Below are 21,674 nucleotides of genomic sequence, written 5' to 3'. Positions count from 1 at the left end.
TTTCTGTTTTAGTGTCTGGACCAGAACTGTCCGTAGATTTGCTCCTTCAGCTGTAGTAGCTGTTTGGGACTATGGCAGCAGGAGTGGCAGCATGGTTGCCCTTTGCCAGGGCAGCGGCCATAGGATGGATGCCAGTGGCCACAGGTCCCATGCCAGCTGCTCCACGTCAGGAGAGGAAGCGAAGCCAGGACTCCCTGATTGTGCTGAATGTAAGTGGCATCCAGTTCCAGACGTGGCTGGACACCTTAGAGCGCTACCCTGACACTCTGTTGGGCAGTTCGGAGCGGGACTTCTTTTACCACCCTGAGACACAGCAGTACTTTTTTGATCGGGACCCTGACATTTTCCGCCATATTCTCAACTTCTACCGTACTGGGAAGCTTCATTATCCCCGCCAGGAGTGCATCTCTGCTTATGATGAGGAGCTGGCCTTCTTTGGCATCATCCCTGAGATCATTGGCGACTGCTGTTATGAGGAGTACAAGGATCGCCGGCGTGAGAATGCTGAGCGCCTGCAGGATGATGCCGATCAGGATCATGCAGCTGAGAGCTCCCTGCCCTCAATGACAGCTCGGCAGAGGATGTGGCGGGCCTTTGAAAATCCCCACACCAGTACACTGGCTCTGGTCTTTTACTATGTCACTGGTTTCTTCATTGCTGTCTCTGTTATTGCCAATGTGGTGGAAACAGTGCCCTGTGGGGTAAGCCCGGGTCGCATCAAGGAGCTGCCCTGTGGAGAGCGCTATGCCGTGGCTTTCTTCTGTCTGGATACCGCCTGTGTCATGATCTTCACAGTTGAATATCTCCTACGCCTGCTGGCGGCCCCTAGTCGCTACAAATTCGTGCGCAGTGTCATGAGTATCATTGATGTGGTAGCCATCATGCCATATTACATTGGCCTGGTGATGACAGATAATGAAGATGTCAGTGGGGCTTTTGTGACACTAAGAGTCTTTCGTGTCTTCAGGATCTTTAAGTTTTCCCGCCACTCACAGGGGCTGCGTATCCTGGGCTATACCCTCAAAAGTTGCGCCTCAGAGTTAGGCTTCCTCCTCTTCTCGCTCACTATGGCCATCATCATCTTTGCTACAGTCATGTACTATGCAGAGAAAGGTTCATCAGCCAGCAAGTTCACCAGCATCCCTGCAGCCTTCTGGTACACCATTGTCACCATGACAACACTGGGGTAAGTGCAGCTGGTGTTTGGTTACAGCCAACATTTCAACAAGTGTGTTGGCAAGAAGGAAAGGTGCTCAATTTAAAAAAAATAAATTTGGTAGAGAAAATGTGAGGGTAAGTTTATGTCACAGAACTTCATGAATACAACTCAGCACTTAGTCTAAGTGTTTCGCATAGTGAATTGAGTTAAAAGTGTTGCTGAAGTTAAAGTAACCTAAAACCCAAAATCACAGACACATTGAAAAAAAAAAAAAAAAAGCAAACAAAAATTAATTCCCAAAACTATTTGGTTTCTTTGCTATTTTCTCTGACATTTTATTTTGTTTTAGTTAGTGAAATTGGAATATTTTAGGAAAATCTATGAGTTATTCCTTGGAATTTTAATAGTGTATTATGTTTGCTGACAGGACAAGTTACAGTGTTGCTAAAGTAGTAATAGGGTGCAATATTTTAATTTGATCATTCACAAAAGGGTGTGGATCTGCCATTTTGTTTGAAGTGATGTATTGATGTAGACTTGGATATTGAGTTGGATATTGCAAAGTGATTTGCTTTCACGGAAATAAAGCAAGTATAGACACCGTAATCTTCACAAAAATGATTCCTAATGTCATTTAAGACTCTGGATATCTTTCCTTTGATTTTAAGTAACTATAACTTGGTCTCAAGTAAATGACATGTCAAGCTATGCTGGCCCGTGACAGATTCTAGAAAATGATCCGAGAAAATGTAAGATTTTTGTATGACAAATCTAGCTTTTATATTAAAACATAATTCTAATGACATTATGCAGTCTTCCAGAGAATTAAGAATTTAAAAATGCAGTTATTGACATTAGTCAGACCGCGATGAAGTTTACTGGAAAGATGGGTGATAGTATCATTTATTTAAAGTTTCTTACTGATACTGCAGTCTTATTGTAGAAACCAATTCTGTGTACAAGGTTGTAAAATGTATTTGTCTGTAATTCTGACAGGGATTTAGAAGGCTGACTAATTTAAGAAGCTAATTTTGAGAGGTAGAGTATTAGCTGTGAAACTGAAAATTTGTTATTACTTAGATTTTTTTCTAGTTATTTAATAATTACAGTTGTTGAAAGTCAAACTTTTTACTTTTCTAAAGCAAATGCTGATCATTTTATTAATCAAGTATTTTGCCACATCCTATTGGGACTGTTGAGATTTATGAAACATAAAATTTTTAAATTTAACAAAATGAAAGTGCTTTATTATACTGTAATGAAAAAGTTGATTTATTATGTGCAATTCAATTTAGTTGGGAAACGGACATACAAAATATCGAAAAAGATAATGGGGCTGTGTTATGCCACCAATTTTTGCACAGGGCTTTTATCTTCAGCATGATATAAAAATGAAGATAAATATAGTGCATTGTAAATGTTTCATTACTTGTAAGGGCAAGTTATGCTAAAAAGAAGTGACAGGAGCTTTGGGGATTTTAGTCTGCTTTTAAGGTTGCTGGATTTTTTAGATTTTCACTTTCTTCTGATAGTGACAAACTGAAGGGAGAAGTTAACGTAAGGAACAAGTTATATATGATAAGCAGTTTCATAGTCCTGTGCTTTCTGATGCTGATTCTTTTTGCCACATCTTTTTAGTATGTGCTGATTTCAACAAGTTATTTCTTGGGAATTTAGCAGTATTCAGAATTAATAATCTTATTATAGAGGAGCAGGAACTGGTCTGTATTTTTTTGCAATGAAAGGTGTTTCCTGAGTAAGTTGTTTTCACTATTATGGATGCGGTTTTGACAGTACTTGTCCATGGTACTGAACAAAATTTTGCCCTCAGCAGTAGGGTCAGTTTGCAGTTTATTATTACATGGGTATGATATCCATTTGGTATTGTTAAGTTTTGTTTGTTTCTTTCATGAAATAATGAATACAATCCTATAGTTCCAGGTTTTGAGGTGTTGTACTGTGTACTGATGAGATTTGAACATCATTAAAAATCTCTGAATAAAACCTAAAAACATGCTTCCAAGTATGCAGCCACACAATATTCATGGTCTGAGGGGAAGTAAAAGAGTTAAAAAGAAAAATGCATGCTTGACTCAGTTTTAGAGGTAGTTTTCACAGAGAAAGTTTTGAGCAGGTTGCACAGATATTCAGAGCTTCACCCTCTGAAGTTCACATATAAGTTCAGATACGACAGACATCCCAAATTTCTGGGAAGTCTTTAATCAGTGGATTGGTTAGATGATGTCCTTTTAATAATATCGTGATAACCATATAAAGATTATGTTTAAATGTTAAATACATATGAATAATTTAAATAGAATTAACATAATAAAAGCTTTGAACTCTTTTTAGTTGATGGAATAATTACACAAAAAGAGACGGAAATTACAAGGAAAAGCAGCAAGGGTCAGTGAAAGCTGATTGTAATAAGTACTGCTACCTTTGCTTCTGTGCAAGGTCCTCTCATCCACTCACTAATGTAGAACTCCCATTTATTTTTAATTTTAGCTTTAGTTGAATTAGAGCTCTATAAATGGGCTCTATATGAACAACATTTTTTCTTTTAGGAACAAAACTATCTGAAATATCATATTTTTGAAATGACAATAGCACACAGCAGGCTATCTGAAATATTACAAAAATGCCTGAAAACTAATACTAAATAATATACTAATATAAAGTTGAGGTTTTGAGTCCTGGTGTCATTTTCATATTTTCTAGATAGCAAGGGTATTGAGTAAGTGATCTTTGTATTCTGGGGAGTTATTATCATGGAAGCAGGGCTATATTTCTCAGTTCTGCATGATTGCTGAACAATTAAAGCATCTTTTAAAAACATAGCTTACATTTTTCTCTGCAGAGTGACAGTGACTTCAAATATTACTGCATTTTAACCTCCAAGGACATTCCAGCTCTTAACTGTTCTTGACTGCTCAACTCAAGTAGTACATAGCTGTATATAGAGACGTTATATGAAAGAAAGATAGGGAAGGAAGGAGGAGATGGAGCAAGAAAGGAAGGAGGGAGGGAAACAAGAAAGGTGAAAGGCAAAGAAAAAGAAGAAGAGGAAGAAGAAGAAGAAGGAGAAGAGGAAGAAGAAGAAGAAGAAGAAAAAGAAGAAGAAGAAGAAGAAGAAGAAGAAAGAAGGGAAAACAGAAGGAAGGAAAGAAAAAGAAAAGAAAAAAAAAGAGAAGAAAGGGGGAGAGAGAAAAGGGGGAAAGAAAGGAGAGAAAAAAGGGAAGAAGTAAAGCACAGTGAGAAAGGAAAGGGGAAAAAAAGAGAAATGGAAAAAAGAAAGACGAAAGAAAATGAAAGAAGAAAGGAAACAGAGAGAGGAAGGAAGGAAGAGAGAGAGAGAAAGAAGAGAAAGAGAGAAAGAGGGAGAGAAAGAAAGGGTGGAAGGAAGGGAGGAAGGAAGGGTGGCAGGGTGGCAGGGTGGCAGGAAGGAGGGAAGGAAGGAAGGAAGGAAGGAAGGAAGGAAGGAAGGAAGGAAGGAAGGAAGGAAGGAAGGAAGGAAGGAAGGAAGGAAGGAAGGAAGGAAGGAAGGAAGGAAGGAAAAGACAGAAAGGTGGCTAGAGTAATGGCACTCACTCTTCCAGAAAATGAGCTGTCTGCTTTCAAATTTCAGTTTTATATTTTATCAGTATTAATTCTTGCAAAAGCAAAATAGAGAAGAGGGACAAGAGAATAAAAATGAAAAACATCACAAAGCAGTTTGTGGTGATTCAAGATTAAAAAATAAATAAATTGAAATCATAAAAGTTAGGGACAAAAAGATCAAGAAGCAAGGCAGTGTAAAACATGGCAGAGAAAAAACCTCAGGTTTATTGAATTGGGACTGACAGACTTACACAAGGGCTTATGAACATCTACATCCATAATGACACAGTTATGACACCTGCTGCTGTCACCTTATAATGTGATAATCTAATAACATTCCTTCAGCCCTGTCAGTAGCCAGCTGGAATAACTGGTAAGGTTTTGATGGTGTCAAGGTGATGTTTGTTCCCAAATCTGGCAGAGCTGTAGTGTACTTTAATTTATAAATATATTATACTTTAAATAAGGAACACGGTGCTCTTTTGTGACTGGTCCCAAAACAATCTCACTGCTATATAAAACTTTTATATTTATAGGATTTACATTGGGTAGCTTTGTCAGGTCACGTAATACATTTGTAGATGAGCACAATATTTTATGGAAAGAAGTTAAAACATAAGACCATTTATTTGTTTTGATTATGTAAACTAGAAGTGTGTCTCCTAGAAACAATAAAGCACCCATTCATTTTCATTATTTGTTAATGGAGCCCATCATGCATGAGGGACACCATCTAAGACATATCAAATTACTTGTACTGAAGACATTATAATCAAACAGGTGACTAGATGTGACAGTAGAAAACTTCAAGTAGTGAACAGGGCAATAGGATGATGGATTTCATTTTCCTACACATTCCCTTCTCTTGTCATTCCTTTTCCATTCTCATCACATCCCTGGGGTATGTTTCATCTATTCATTTTCTTTGGTTTTCTTTCAAAATACCATTTTCCATAGTCTTCCTATTTTGTTATTCATCAGCTGGCTTGGCTCCTTTCCTCCCTTGTTTCAGACAAGTTTAATGTTTATATTAAGACTCTTCTGGTTTTATTTTGCTCTATTTCTTTTTTCCAGAGTCCTCATTCATCCTTCGCCATTAGATCAAATCCTCCATTGATCATCATTGTCATTCATTTGACCTGAACTTTCCTCATAAGTTTTTTTTCCTGACCTTTTTTTTTGATAGATTTTTCCTTATGAGTATCATAAAACTTCCACAGCACCTCTTTTTTTTTTTTTTTTTTTTTTTCCCCAAATGTCACACACATTATCTGGTTTTCCTTTTATGTGAGTGCCTTTTGTTTCTTATTGCCTCTGTATGCTAGTTTAAAAACATCCACCTCTTCAGAACTCATATAAAAATATGAGTTAAATAAAATCTAACAAGAGACACAAAATTCGAAATCTTTATTCTGTGAACAATTTCATTAAGAGTTAGAAATACTCTCATGAAAAATATTGCAAAGGTAAAGATTAGCAAAGCTGGAATACTATTTCTGTATCTTTCATGTCATTCATTGTTTTCGTGTTTGATTTTTTCAGCCCTGTTTCAAATCGCATTTTTCTATTTTATATTCTTGTACACAACCTAGTGATTTTTGGATTTTACAAATGTGTTTGATGTCTTATTGTATTTACTCTTCACAGCAGAGACTTAGCCTGAATCGTTAGAATACTATATCACAGAGGAGGGACAAAGTGTAGTGTAGTGTAATCACTTTCAAAGCATATTGCTAGATATTCAGAAAGGGCTCCAGGGAGAATATGAAATACTAAAAAGCAAGGGTTATTTTGATAGCAGTGAGTAAAATTATTTGTTCTTTAATACAAAGATGAGTCAAATTGCATTAGGCTGTTGCTGGCTTGACAGAGAACCTGGGTCATTACAATCCTGTTTAGTTGCACTGCTGACCAGCTTTCCAGTTAAAAAGATATACTGAAGACATCTTAGAGGAATGGCAGTTAGTTTACTTCACTCTTTTTCTTGATTGTGAATTTGTGAGCTTCATTTATGAAGAGCATGAAAGTAATGCTTAACAGAAAGAAATTCTGCACAGAATGTAATTTATTTCCTCCTTTGGTGGAAACAGATGGAATTTTGTTTTGTTGCAGTTATTGTGAGAGAAGAATAAGAACTCTGAGGTTGGTGTGGACCAGGAGATAACAAAGAAATATACTGATTTAGGACAGCGGAACAAATCGACTCAGAGAGTAATTATGATTGGTGGCTGATCTATTAATTATGGCCTATCATTCAACTAATCCTCAGTGAATTTTGTGAATTCAGTAAAAGCCGTAAGTGATCAGACCCAAGAAGTTCAAACTGAGTGATGACAATCTGTACTTGACTCACATTATTGTGCCCCTGTCTAAGAAGAAAAATTTGCAATATAAAAAGCATATAAATGTATGAATAAAGTATTAGAATCAGTGCTACTGTGAAAAACAAAATCTGGAAATAGAAACCATATTTCTGAACACAGAAATTTATAAACAGTGCAGAAATAAGATGATTATCCAAAATAAGTTGACAACATCTTGCAGCTTCAAGATGACAATTTCCCAAACGTTTGGAACAAGGTCTAATGAATTACTTCTAGTACTTGAGAAAGCTCAAGTACCAGAATACCATATAGTATGCCACTATAGTCTACTGGTTGCAGTTATCTCATTGTTCATAATTTGCATCATGGTAAACTGATGAGAGTAGAATCTGGTTCAGCATTGGTTAAATAGATAGGTAGTTCAAAAGAAGGAATATAAATTAGAAATCCAGAAACAAAGTTTCAGCCTTCTCAGGTTTCATCAGTTACCTGACAAGGGAGCTGACAGAGTGATAGAAAAGATTCCGTATATTTCTGTTCCTATCATTTATTGGGTAATAGATTTTTGCATAAGAAGTAGTCTTTAAAACATCTGGGTTTTTTTCTGCATTACTCAGGCAGTGGAGGAAAGGTTTTCAAATTCATAGACAGCACTTTGAAATGATAGTTTTACACTACATTTCCTGGAACAATAGTAATTACCATGCTTGGACTTTAACCCCTGTCACAATTAGTAGTCTAAATTCTACCATTATTTTTAAGATTTTTGTTTGTTTGTTTTTGTTTGTTTGCTTGCTTATTTTTATTTTTATTTTTATTTTTTTCTCTGTAGTACATGACTTTGATCTTACCATGCTTCTGGTGATATGTTATAATCCCTCTGCTAAGTAAAAACTGTGGGCTTTGTTTTAATGAAAAAAAATCCATTTTTACCAAAGTACACAAAGAAATTTGCATTACTTCCACTTAAATAAATGGGACTTGAGATGAAATACAAAATAGAGCACCTGATGTGCAATGGGTGTAAGTATTCCAAATAAAAATGTTGGATACAAATATTTACTCATGTATTTCAAGTAGGAAGGCTCAGATCCAAACATGAGAGCATATGAAGATCATGTGACCAATATATCAGTCATAGAATATTTTAGTTTTGTTTAAAAAATCTTCCAGCAAAATTCATCTCTATTATAATTCAAATGAGACTGCTGTATTTTTCTTACACCTGAGTAAATAAAACTTAAGCATTATTAGAAAGCATATCTTAATGTACCCAGTCATCAGTACAAGTGTTTCTACAATTATCAGTACAAATTCAGGTATCAGTTAAGACTGCAATTACAAGCTGACTTCATGACTGCTATTTGTGTAAATATTAAAGACATGGTGATATTATTCATACAAGCAATCATATTCCTTATGTATGTAGAAAAAAGCTTCCTTTCTTACATTCCGCTGAAGAATTTTGTTCCCTACTTATCTGCAGGTCTCCATCCTGAAGGTGGAAGCTTTTGGAGCAAATGTGCAAATGTGCTTAATTAGGGCTAAATTCCACACTGTTATAGAAAATGGGAGGTTGCATAAAATCATACAAAATGTTATTAACATGAAAAAAAGTTAAAGTTTGCATATTTAAAGTATTTAGGAACCAAACACAAATGTGCTTAATTAGGGCTAAATTCCACACTGTTATAGAAAATGGGAGGTTGCATAAAATCATACAAAATGTTATTAACATGAAAAAAAAGTTAAAGTTTGCATATTTAAAGTATTTAGGAACCAAACACTGCAAAGAAGATTTGTAAAGGCATTTAGGAATCTGGAGATGCAGATAGGCACCCAGCTTGAAATCTCAGAAGAGGCTTACGTACTTAGAAACACAGGAAAACACTTGAAAACATCTAAGCTGGGATACTAGGTAGATAGTTGCTTTAGAAAGCATTCTCCTTTGTACAAAAGAATAATTTCTAAGCTATGTAGAGTACTGTACAGACACTGAGTATGTACTGTTCCAATCAAAATCAAATAGACCTTACGAGAGTCTTGTGAAAATACAATATGCCCCGTATTCACATAGCACTGTGGAATAAGATAGACTGCTGTGTGTACAGAATTGTTAGGAAAGAGATATAAGTAATTCAAGGGAAGAAAAAAAAAAAAGGATAACGTAAGTAGGAGAGTAGTGTGAGGCATCAGAGGGAAAATATCTATTTTAATCCTCATTTTCTGCCTTTTTTCAAGTCAACAGTTCAGTGTAAAAAGAGGTGTAAAAATGTGAGTTATGGTATGCAGATATTGTTCAAATAATGAAAATGTTTTTAGGAATCAAGCATAGAATTATAAAACAGTGTCAGGTAAGGTGGTCTGTTTTCTCAACGAAACATGCAATTTGAGGATTTATTGGTTCCAGTAGGATGCATAATTGGATTATATAAAAGAGATTTGTTAAAATTTGGATGTGGGTAAGAAAAGGTAAACTCTAAATCTCAGTTTGGACCACTGAAAATTCATCCCCTACTCTGGTGTGCTGACAAATATTTTGTCTTATGCCTGTGGTTTGTAGATTTAAGTGGTCAGTTTTAGGAGGAGTTTGCTTACATGTACTTTTTTTTTTCTTTCTTTCTTTCTTTTTAGTAATATAAGCTTTATCAGCAGGGTCTATGAACTATAGATCTCCTAGTAGATTTATTTTTTTTTGAGATATTGTATTTGTGAGTTGACTCTTAACCAGGTGGTCCTTAGCTCAATTTTGTACTAACTTACCACTTACAGTAAAGCTTCATATCAAAATTTAACCTATGAGGTTGTACTGCCAATGCTAAGAACACTTCTATATATTTTTCAAAACATAATGTAGAATCACATAATATAGACATTAAAAAAATGTTCTAAAATCTTTCCTTGAGTATCTGCATAAACGAGTTTGGCTGTTTGAGCACTGAAGACTCAATTTCCTTAGGTAGATAAAACTTCCCAGGTGTAACAAACAATATAAACTTCTAGGATTTTATTTAATTAGACTCAGTACTTCAGTAAATTAAAATAAAGTAAGTATATTCCAGTATAGTTTTAAATCATCTATGATAAAAATTTTCTGTGTAACTTCGTAGAGGTACTTGAACTGATTTAATATTATGTGAATATATTACATAGTTTTTATTAATTATTTTCTTGAAAAAAAATATTTTGAGACAAAACCCTAGCATTCTTGAAAATATATATCCAGAAATATGGTCTTTTTTATTGTAATGACAGATTCTCAAAGTATTTTGGCTGATAACAGGGAACAGTCTTTCAAATTATCACTTGCAAGCACGGCTATCCAGGCATTCCTTGCTGAGAGTCAGACTGTGAGGTTGTAATGGACATAACGTAATATTGTCTAATAATAGCTCACAGTCTTAAAGTGTCTGCTGCATCCTCACTCATTCTCTTTGTTTAGTAAGATGAATCAAAAGAGTTTTCCATATGAGAACAAGTGTAATGTGAGTGGGATCCTTAATTTTCATTGTTGCTGTTATCTCCCTCCTTTTTTAACCCCAAAAAAGGAATTGTATTACTTTGATGGTGACCTTACTTTCAATTTCTGCAACTTTCATCTCTCCCACTTGCAGCCAGTTAACAATTCCCTGTGCATCCTTATCAGCTATGGACAGCAACTACAGCACTGTGCAGAGTTGCTTAGGAACAACATTGATGATCTTTGACAAGGTGGATTACAGCAGCAACATGATAGTCCCCAAACTCTCCTGCTTCCCTCAGAGGAAGGAAAAGCAGAGTCTGAAGATGCTTTCCAAATCTGACTATGAAGAGGGTATATACATTTTTGGTTTTCATTATCTAATCTCTTCATTGTTGGTAAATAGCAGGATAAGAATTGTGACCTTTCTTTTGAAAGCTCAGTAGTATTGAATAATCTTCTTTAGTAACAACTCCTTGTAACAACTTCATAATTTAAATACCAAGGTATCTTGTATACTTTACAGAATTGAGAATTTTTATTTTTTCTAAGCTTTTTTTTGGTTGGCTTTGGTTATTGATGTACTTGTTTATATCATTTGATCAAATCCATGTTAAGACATGGACATCAAGAACTGGGGACAGGCAAAGCTAGACAAGCAAAGAATATAGACTTATATACATCTAATGAGAGCTAGAAAAGTTAAACATGCAACTGTTCCTTGTGTTTATTTGTTATATATATTTACATAAAAAATTATACTGAATATTTCCATTGTAAACTCTCCAGTGATAGACAATTTAGTTGGTATCAATAGCATTACTTTTTTTTTGCATCAGGATAGAAAACTTCAAAGGGTACAAACTGAAGCTTCCCTTCAGACTTTTATAGTAATTTATAATAATTTTACTATAACTATAATTTATAATTATAGTTAATTATATAGTAAACTTATAGTAAATCTATCCTTGAACTGGCTTAATGATTTGGCAAGCTCAGTATTTTTTTTTCGAAGTGAAAGGAAAGCTAAACTTTCTATCTGATTTGCCTGTAAACACACAAATCAACATATAGGATGGTAATCTGTTTCAAAAAGTGCTGAGTTTTGGAGATGAAAGCTTGCTACAAAAATGTGCAGTCTGTGATATGTATCCTGTATTTGTGGACCATGTGCTACTTCTGCCACCTCTCCTAGGGCCAGTTCTCTTTAATATCTTTATCGATGATCTGGATGAGGGGATCGAGTGCACCCTCAGTAAGTTTGCAGATGACACGAAGTTAGGTACGTGTGTTGATCTCCTCGAGGATAGGAAGGCTCTGCAGGATGATCTGGATAGGCTGGACCAATGGGCTGAGGCCAGCTGCATGAGGTTCAACAAGGCCAAGTGCTGGGTCCTGCACCTGGGGCACAACAACCCCAAGCAGTGCTACAGGCTGGGAGGTGAGTGGTTAGAAAGCTGCCTGACAGAGAAGAACCTAGGAGTATTGGTTGATAGTCGGCTGAATATGAGCCAGCAGTGTGCTCAGGTGGCCAAGAAGGCCAACAGCGTCCTGGCTTGTATAAGAAGCAGCAGTGAAGGGTCTGGAGAACAAGTCTTACGAGGAGCGGCTGAGGGAGCTGGGGTTGTTCAACCTGGAGAAGAGGAGGCTCACGGGTGACCTTATCGCTCTCTATAGGTACCTTAAAGGAGGCTGTAGGGTGGTGGGGGTTGGTCTATTCTCCCAAGTGCCTGGTGACAGGACAAGGGGGAATGGACTAAAGTTGCACCAGGGGAAGTTTAGATTGGATATTAGAAAGAAATTCTTTACCGAAAAGGTTGTTAGGCACTGGAATGGGCTGCCCATGGAAGTGGTTGAGTCACCATCCCTGGAGGTCTTTTATGTAGAGCTTAGTGATATGGTTTAGTGGAGGACTTGTTAGTGTTAGGTCGGAGGTTGGACTGGGTGATCTTGGACGTCTCTTCCAACCTAGATGATTCTGTGATTCTGTGATTCTGTGATTGAGGAAATGGTAGCTGCTTAAAGACTGCCACCAAGAACATTGTTGCTATTATTCATTTAATCTACTGTTTCTTTCATTGAAAATTTCCTCAAACTTTTGAAAAGTAATGCATAAAGTTATTCATGGGTGAGGCAATATTGCTAGTCCTGCTAGTGAGCACTTCAGCATGGTTTGGTCTGTTGCTGTAGTTGTACTGCTGCAGCAGCCTATCTCCTCTGGGGACAGTCACAGATGCGGATCAGAGATGATACTGACTAGTTGTGTCTGGCACATGCGGCTAATGATTTTAGAAGACACCTCATCTTACAAATGTAAGATAAAAACATAGTTGTGGGAGAGAGAGATAGGAACCAGCTTTGTCTCAGTTCTTGAGGAGAAGGCAGAAGAAAGAGTGCCGTCTCACCGGGAGAGGAATTGTGAGCTGACGCCAAGCTGTGTGATGCAGTCGACACATAGGAGGGAAGGGGTGCCAGCCAGATGAAGCTGGACAGGCTTGGGAAGTGGGCCTGTACAAACCTCATGAAGTTCAACAAAGCCAAGCGCAAGGTCCTGCATCAGGGCTGAGGCAATCCCAAGCACAAATACAGGCTGGGTGGAGAATGGATTGAGAGCAGCCCTGAGGAGAAGGACCTGGGGGTGTTGGTTAATGTGGTTAATGAGAAGCTAGACATGAGCAAGCAATGTGCAGCCCAGAAAGTCAGCCATATCCTGGGCTGCATCAAAAGAACTGTGGACAGCAGGGTGAGGGAGGTGAATATCCCTCTGCACTCTGCTCTTGTGAGACCCCCCCTGGAGCACTGTGTTCACCTCTTGGGCCCCCAACATAAGAAGGGCATTGAAGTATTAGAACGAGTCCAGAGAAGGGCCACAAAGATGATGGTAAAGGAGATTGAGCACCTCTCATACAAAGACAGACTGAGGGAGTTGGGGTTGTTCAGCCTGGAGAAGAGAAGGCTCTGGGAAGACCTTAGAGCAGCCTTCCAGTACCTATAGGTGGCCTACAGGAAAGCTGGGGAGGGACTCTTTGTCAGGGAGTGTAGTGACAGGACGAGTAGTAATGGATGCAAACTAAAAGATGGTAGGTTTAGATTAGACGTTAGGAAGAAATTTTTTACTCAGAGTGGGAAAGGCACTGGAACAGGTTGCCCAGAGAAGCTGTGGATGCCCCAGCCCTGGAAGTGTTCAAGGCCAAGCTGGATGGGTCTTTGAGCAACCTGGTCTGGTGGGAGGTGTCCCTACCCCTGTCAGGGAGGTTGGAGTTAGATGATCTTTAAAGTCCCTTCCAACCTAAACCATTCTGTGATTCTATGATTCTATGAGGTTTCCCTATTCACTATGTAGCCACCACATTTAGTGTGTCGTGTTTGCTACATCCTTGCAAAGGAATGAAATAGATACAGAGAAATGTGCTAAGGACGGCATTAGGAATACTAGGCAGGAGCTTTGGATTTAGATTCACATAAGTGGATCTGAAAGACATCAATATCAAAAGACTGGAAACAGGTTGGTTCATCTCTTATTGTCAGTGGTGTACCTTCTGCGTCAGTATATTTTCCAATACCTATTTTCCATCTCACTAGCTATATTTAAAAGTTCATTTTTTTTTTCAGAGAAAATAAATCCAAATACAGCAGAAAGGTTTCCTTAAATAAGCCTTTTTATTCTGAATGTATACAGTCCTTTTCTCAGTCCCTATGTTTGTGTGAATATTGCTACAGAATGTGTAGATCGTTTCTTTTTGTTGTTGTTGTTGTTTAAAGGAAACAATCAGAACATACCATAGAAAAGAATGATTAGTGCAGAATCTGGAGGTGGAACTCAAACTTATTTCTCTTCCAGATGCTTACTATCTCTGGGAGGTATTTATCTGACCTGATTTACTTCTCCAAAAGTTAAATCCTTCTGAACTAGTCATCCTTGTCCCACTTAAGAGGCAATGAAGAGAAGAAGGCATCTGGAGGTGCTCATCTCTCTCCACTGAGTATAAAAGAAATTTATTGTTATTAGCAGAGGCATTAATTTAAATTTAAATATGTAAATTCTAGGTGAAATATATGAGAGAAATCCCAACTTCTGTGTCTAAAGGTTTGGTCTAGTCACCTTGTTCCAAATAGCATAACTTCAAAAGGCCAATAACATATTCCTTTCAAAGATCATAGCAGAGTACATGCTTGGGATTTGATGAGAATTTCCACTTTATTTGAAAAATAGTGTTTTCTACGTTTAAACTTAAACTATATATATAACATTTTTTATTTTTTTTTAATAACCCTCAAGGCCACTTCAATGCTTTTGCCAATTTTTTGACCTTTTCCAATGAAAACAAAACAAAACATTAATTTAGAGAACATATAATGAGTATATGTGTAATATAGTGTTTCTGTTATTTCGGAAGAAACCACTGGAAAACCAAAATAAACATTTAGGTAAGCATTCACTGAAATTTTGTGAGTTAAGAAGTTTTTCTCCAAATAGCAATGCTTTTGAATTAACATATGGAATTCATGAAGACCTCAGTTTTAAAGGGATGCAAACTACTCCTCTTATTCTGAATGGGAAGACTAGAGACTGATTCAGTGTCTGTTTTCAAAGTTCCTCCAAACAAACCATTATTCCACAATGGATTGCTGTCCGGCACATTTCCACATGCCATTATTATAGTGTCTTCCAGGAGTCAGACCTCAAAACTGTAGTTATTTATTCCCAATATGTATCTCTGAAGCAGACTGAAAATCTTAGAGACGTACTGAAACCTAAGCTAAATTTCACTAGGGACGGTTTTCTCATTGCAGTATTCATTTTCATATTTAATTCAATTTTATGTTACCATTTTCTTTCACATAGAGCTGCCTCCAGACTGGAGCACTACAGAGGCTTGAGGTCCATGAGAGAGGATTATGGTTAAGACAGCTTCAGAGTTTATATCTTTCTCATTTGCCTTCTGAACTTTGTTAAGTTCTCTGCGAATCATACCAATCTCTCTGGTGAGGAAATTCTGTAATTTGATATGAAATCCTGTTATTGACAATGATCTGGTTTAAATCGTTTTAGTTCATCTCCATGTTCTGCTTTTTCAGATCAGCAAATCTCAAATTTGCCAGCAAGTACAGTTCTATACCAATATGAAATAACATATCTCTGTCAGTATGTTTGTCTTTTCTCTATGGTTTTATGAAATTATGTTGCTTTATGCATTAAATAGCTTTTTTTTTTTTTTTTTTTTAATGAAAAGAGATGAATAAACTGCAGGAGAAATATTCCTTTTTTTTCCCCATCAACTGGGTTGCTTTGTTGTAAAGTTCCAAACAAGTTCTAAAGAAAAAGTGCCATCCTGCCTCACTAGAGAAAGTTTGGTTCTCCTTTGATGGGCATCAGTGATTGTTTCATGATTTGGGGAAAATAATTTTGATTTAATTGTATATAAATATTTATATATAGTACCTCTCTGATTTGCTGACCCAGTAAATGCTTTTTATAAGCTTGACTGCTGGTGATGTTCTGGAGCCTTTGCCCTTGGAACAGTTCCTTCTGTAAAGAGTTGCTTATTTACATACACATTTCTGAGACTGAAAATAATATTTTCAATCTGCCAACCACTTTTCCACTCTCTTAAGAAACAAATTGTGAACAGGGACTCATGGAATCTGTCTGGAGAGAAATTATTTAGCTGAGTGGTTTGCTGGAAATTAAGAAATAGATTATTTCCATTTTAAGAGTCAAATAGAAGAAATAGAAATCTGAACTACTTGTCTTTCAAGAGAGGAGGCCGGTAGTGACTTGTGTTCTGCTGTGTGGAAGGTTGTATGTTGAGAAAGAGATGGTGCAGACTTTTTTCTGGATCTCAAACAAAACGCCCATCAACAAATGGCTTTATAAAATAGCAGCTTTAATAAGATAGAATAGCTATTAAAACTTACGTCCTTTTGGATGCTGGGAACTGCGTGTTCATGCAGCATTAGATGGACCCCAGATGGTCCTGTGGCATGCTGCACAGACCCTGTCCATAGGAGAAAATTGTCCTTTTTGGTTCTTCAAGCTATTATACAATTTTTGTTTTTTGTTTTATGACAAACCAATTTTATTCATGAAGTTCTCATGAGAACTTCTTTGTGTGCTTTTAGAAAAAGGCAAAACTACGAAAGTGATGTAATCACTGAGGGGGATCTGCCTGCAGGCTCCTCTGATACATTGAGTTGGTCAGGTTTATCCATAGAGAAGGGATTTGTGCAACACAACAGCTTGAAGGTTGGATGTACAATTGTCTCCCAGGCACATTCACTACAACAGGATTGTGTTGCAAGGTAGAAGGGCAATATATCTGTTATCAAATTTTCTTCACTATAGTGTAAAAATCGATAACTTATTTACTAATTGTTTACATAATTTGATTAGAGAACTATAAATTATAAAAGTACGAAGAACTTTTGCAATTGGACTAAGATAATGCCAAGATAAGGTGAATGTTTCAGTTAAATATCTGGAAGTTTCTAGAAGTTTCACAGCAAAGCATCAAGATCTCTTCCCATATAAGATAGTAGAAAAGGCATTAGGAAATTTCCTCTTTCTTTCTTTTTTTCTTTTTTTTTTTTTTTTAATGTAATACTTTGATAAAAACAAACAAACAAAAAAGCCAGAAAATATAACCATTAGTTTCTTATTCTGAATTATTATTCTGAATTATTTTTTTTAGACATGTAGATCAAAAATTTGAAATGACATGAAATTGAAATTAAATTTCAGTTGTTTGTTCTGAACTGCTTTGGGATTTCAGTTTAAGGCAGTTTTGACATTTTCCTTATGTGTAATGGAGGATATATTTAAGAAATAATGCTGTGAGAGAACCATTTAATCTTATGATGAAAGGTCATATTGCAGCCATTGCTGTTCAATTCTTTTTTTGACTGAGAAAGACAATTGGAAAAATTAATAGCAAAACATCCGTCAATGTGTATCAAGCACAAAAGATATAACATCTGCCTTGGGAGGTCCTTAAGTTACAGAGTGCTGAAAGTTGAAGTAGTTGTAGTAATCTCTGTATTCTTGCTTTTTCATACATTGTACTCTTCTTCATTTGTTTCTGGCTACTGATAGAGTGAGGACATTGAGTTAAATGGATCCTTCACCTGACCCTGAATGAACACTCTCATGTTCTGAATCAATGGAAATGACATAGGTGTGGCTTGGAGCAGTCTTAGATTAGAGAAATAAAATATTTTATATTTTGTTCCTGAATTCTGCTACAGAACCATGGGCAATGGATAAAAGATATTCTTAAAGTATCAAAGGGTTAGAGGGTCAAAAAATATCATACAGCTATAAAACTGTGCACATAGGAAAACGTCTGCTTTAAACTCACAGTTATTTGTTACATCTTTATTTTTTTTTCAGCAATTTATATAATCAAAGGTCATAATCTACAAGGTGCTAAGAACTTATGTCAGCTTCAAAACACTTAAACTTAATAAGCATTTCAATGGAAGATGCATAAATGCTGCAACACCCGTGACTGCTGAATACCTTGTAGGGTTTAATGTTATTCACTTGATCCAAAACCCATGGAAATCAGAGACTTAGATTTGACCTTAGAGACCTTTGCCTCAAGCTTAAGTATGAACATCTCTAGCAAGATATACCAGGGCAACAGTTATTTATTTCCATCTTGAACTGCAGGGCTTTAAAACAAACTCCATGGCATTGCAACACAAATTCCTGCAATACAAGTATTGCTATCAGTATCTTATACAGAGATAAGGTGAAAAAAGCAAAAGATAGAGTTTTGCTTTATTTATTGAAACATAGATTCATCATGAGTTAAACTGTAAGATAGCAGGCTCCAACTTCTAATGTAACAGGTTTATTCTGTCCACAGATTATCAAGAGGAAACTCTTTTTAGAGATTAAATAATACAGCACCTCGTCTTGTAACGTAGAGGTTGAGTCACACATAGGATCCTTCCCTGAGTATTTTACAAATATTGGTCATAAGCAACACTGGAGTAGAGAATTTGCTCAGAGTTTCTTATAGTTAAAAGCAGAAAAAGGTTGCTTATTTTTTTTCCTTAGCTTAAAAAAAAAAAAAAAAAAAAGTCTTGTTAACTCACAGAAACTTTCAGGCAACCTTGAAAAGATGTCACACATTAATAGCATCAGAGACTATCAACGAGAGCTGATGTAACTAATTTTGGACTGGTATAACAATGCTATTCAGAGCAATAAATTCTTTTTCTGTTGGTTGATCTGTTTACTACAACAGTCATTGAAAAATGTGCCATATATTATATCTCCTCATTATCCAGGTAGTATAAAGTACTTTATACTTGATAATTCTGCCTGTACTTTAGGATTGTCCTGCTTAACTGTATTAGGATCTATGATTAATAAGGATAAGGTCATCTGTGTTATAAATGGATATAAAGAAGAAGAAATACGTAGTTCTTTAACAAGAATCTTTCAAACAATCTGATAAAATGAATGACTCATATGAACCAATGGCATAATGATTATTATATGCACTCCTGTGCTTACTTGCTTTTCCACATTAAAATCCATCCCTCCCAGTAAAAAGGTCCATACTTTATTAGGCTCCTCCCATACATTCTGGCCATTAGCTGAAGAATTTGTTTAATGAAAAGCAATTTTTTTTTTTTTTTTGATGTGAGACAGGAAAGACAATACTCTGAAAGTCCCAGAAGAAAGACTGGAAGAGAGTAGGTTATATTCTTAGGTTGTATTCCATTTAAGAGTATGTTGCAGCTTTGTTGGCATGGATGCACTGCATCCACAACTGTTTCTGGGAAGGAAGTGGCTTAGTAAACAGTAATAATGCAATGTGTGTAAATGAGTATTGAGAATAAACAGAAACCTTTATCATTGCCTTAGATAAGTTATTGATTTAATTTTTTTTTTTTTTTTCTGGTGGCATTTACTCCTATGGGGACTTTACCAGTAAACTTATGACTGATTTCTTTTTATAAATTAGAAATTTCATTTTCCTTATCTCATATATAAATAGTTCTCTATTTTATGATTTCTTCTCTGTTCCTCTTGAATCACACACTTGAAAAAAAAAAAAAAAAAAGAGGGCAGAACTCATGAGTGTCTAAGTATGACCCTAGGTAAGAAGATCAGATATTCATGTCTAGATTCAGATGAGTTAACTCAATTTCAAGACTCATTGATTCCAATAGGAACTTCAACACTAGCTCACAGGTAAAAATCTGCATGCACACACAAAAAACATGTTCACTTTGGACTTGAATCCCATTCCAGGACAGCAAAATACACTGACCATTGTATCAGAGCTGTGACTATTTATTTATTTATTTATTTATTTATTTATTTATTTATTTCAGATCTGGGGGACTGTATATTGGTCTAATGCAATTTAACTGCTCCTTATTCCATTTTCAAGATTCTTTCCCCAAGGTGCTTTTTCCTAGTTGCATTGTCCACTGAGAAAGAGTGACAGTATATTTCTCAGGAGAAAGGACATAGAATCTATTGAACAAGTCACCTCAGAACTTAAATTCATGTACATTCTCATTATAGTTATATTCCAGTCACCTCTGTACACATCTTTAAAGAGTTTATACTTTCCGTCAACCTCTGCAAGAAAGCATTATATATATATATATAAAGTTATATATATTATATATATATAATATTCACCTGGGTGAATATTTTTATGCTAATTGAATAGAAAGAGGGAAAACAAAGAATTCATAGCTTTTAAACCTTCTGTCCTTGCTAGTGCATTGTAGAAACAGTGAAAACACAGCTGAAATGATATTCCAAGACATAAAACAGTGTTAGAAAAAAAAATTATTTCAATATATATGCATATATATATATATGTGGATATTATGGACTTGTATTTCAAACTAGTGAAATGAAGTAAGAGCAATTACAGCAAGTAAAACTAAAGAAATCCATGCACTGAACATTACATTTTATGATAAAAAAGGCCACCGGAGACTATAGGGGAAGCTATACTTACTGATATTATACAAAAATAAATAATAAAATAAAATAAAATAAAATAAAATAAAATAAAATAAAATAAAATAAAATAAAATAAAATAAAATAAAATAAAATAAAATAAAATAAATTCTCCTGAGCGTTTTTTTCTAAGCAGCAATGTAGATAATTAATGGAAAATTTAATTTTTTCTACCCATGTTTGGGTTTGGAGGCAAAGTCCACCAGAGCCAATGGAAAGGCTTTCACTTTGTTCAGTGGGCTTTTGATCAGATTTCTAGTTAAGTTTTACTGTATATAATCCATGATTTCTTTGTCATTATTTCATAAATTTAAAAGAAATTATTCTGATGAGTACTAGAGTATTGAATTTTTGCCACATGAAATCCAGAGTAAAAGTTTTGACCTTCCTTCCTTGTCAGAAAGGAAGGCAACTCTCTCATGACAGACTGATGGAAATGTTAATGAAAAAGCTGAAAACACTGCTAGAATTTATTATTATTATTATTTTGAAATGTTAAATGTGTCATGGAAAGATTTACTTACTTTATGTAATCCACTTGAATATGTGTGTCTCAGTCGTCAGTTTGGAACATATCAATGTGTAAGAAATGCAAATACTTTTCAGGGCTGAGGCAAACTCTAATAGATGCTGTGCAAGCTTCTGAGACTAGACACCATGACGATTTTGTAGGCATCTCATTAACAAATTGTAGCGCTGCAGCATACTCTACTTTACTTATTTATTGAAGAGATAATGGGAAATAACTGGTTTCTTTGTGAAGTCATAAATAATATGACAGAAGGATATTAAATGCACTGAGATGTGACAGAAAAGCTAAAAACTTGTGGGGTTTAGTGTTTTATAGTGCCAGTTCTCTTTTACCAGTACATGTAAAATGAACAGATATGTTTTAGCTGTTTTTGTGAACAATTATCAATTTAGTGTGCTAGCTACTGAAATGTAGGTGTCTTAAATCATAAACGGTATCTCAGTTTTGCTATTTTGCAGTAATATTCAGACATTACTAAAGAATAAATCTTCCTTTTTTTTTTCTTGTCTTTTTTTTTTTTTTTGGTCTAGAGATAGTCTTTCTGTCTTTCTTCATTTTAGAATTCCTGATATGCAATAATGGTTTTACATAATATGAA

The 21,674-nt window shown here is 35.6% G+C and overlaps 1 protein-coding gene across 2 annotated transcripts in view; it reads left to right on the top strand.

Annotated features, from left to right (window-relative positions):
• Positions 1 to 21,674, top strand: part of KCND2 (potassium voltage-gated channel subfamily D member 2) — a 305,075-nt gene that overhangs the window by 2,210 nt on the left and 281,191 nt on the right. For both annotated transcript variants that reach the window (XM_080590883.1, XM_080590882.1), the window contains exon 2: positions 13 to 1,186. In XM_080590883.1, coding sequence (XP_080447009.1) covers positions 72 to 1,186 — 1,115 coding nt within the window. In that variant the 5' untranslated portion in view covers positions 13 to 71. The remainder of the gene's footprint in view (positions 1 to 12; positions 1,187 to 21,674) is intronic.

This window comes from Anser brachyrhynchus (genome assembly GCF_964034855.1).
Source record: "Anser brachyrhynchus genome assembly, chromosome: 1".
NCBI lineage: Eukaryota > Metazoa > Chordata > Aves > Anseriformes > Anatidae > Anser > Anser brachyrhynchus.
Note: the sequence above shows the minus strand (reverse complement) of the source record. Positions and strands in the feature narration are given on the sequence as shown.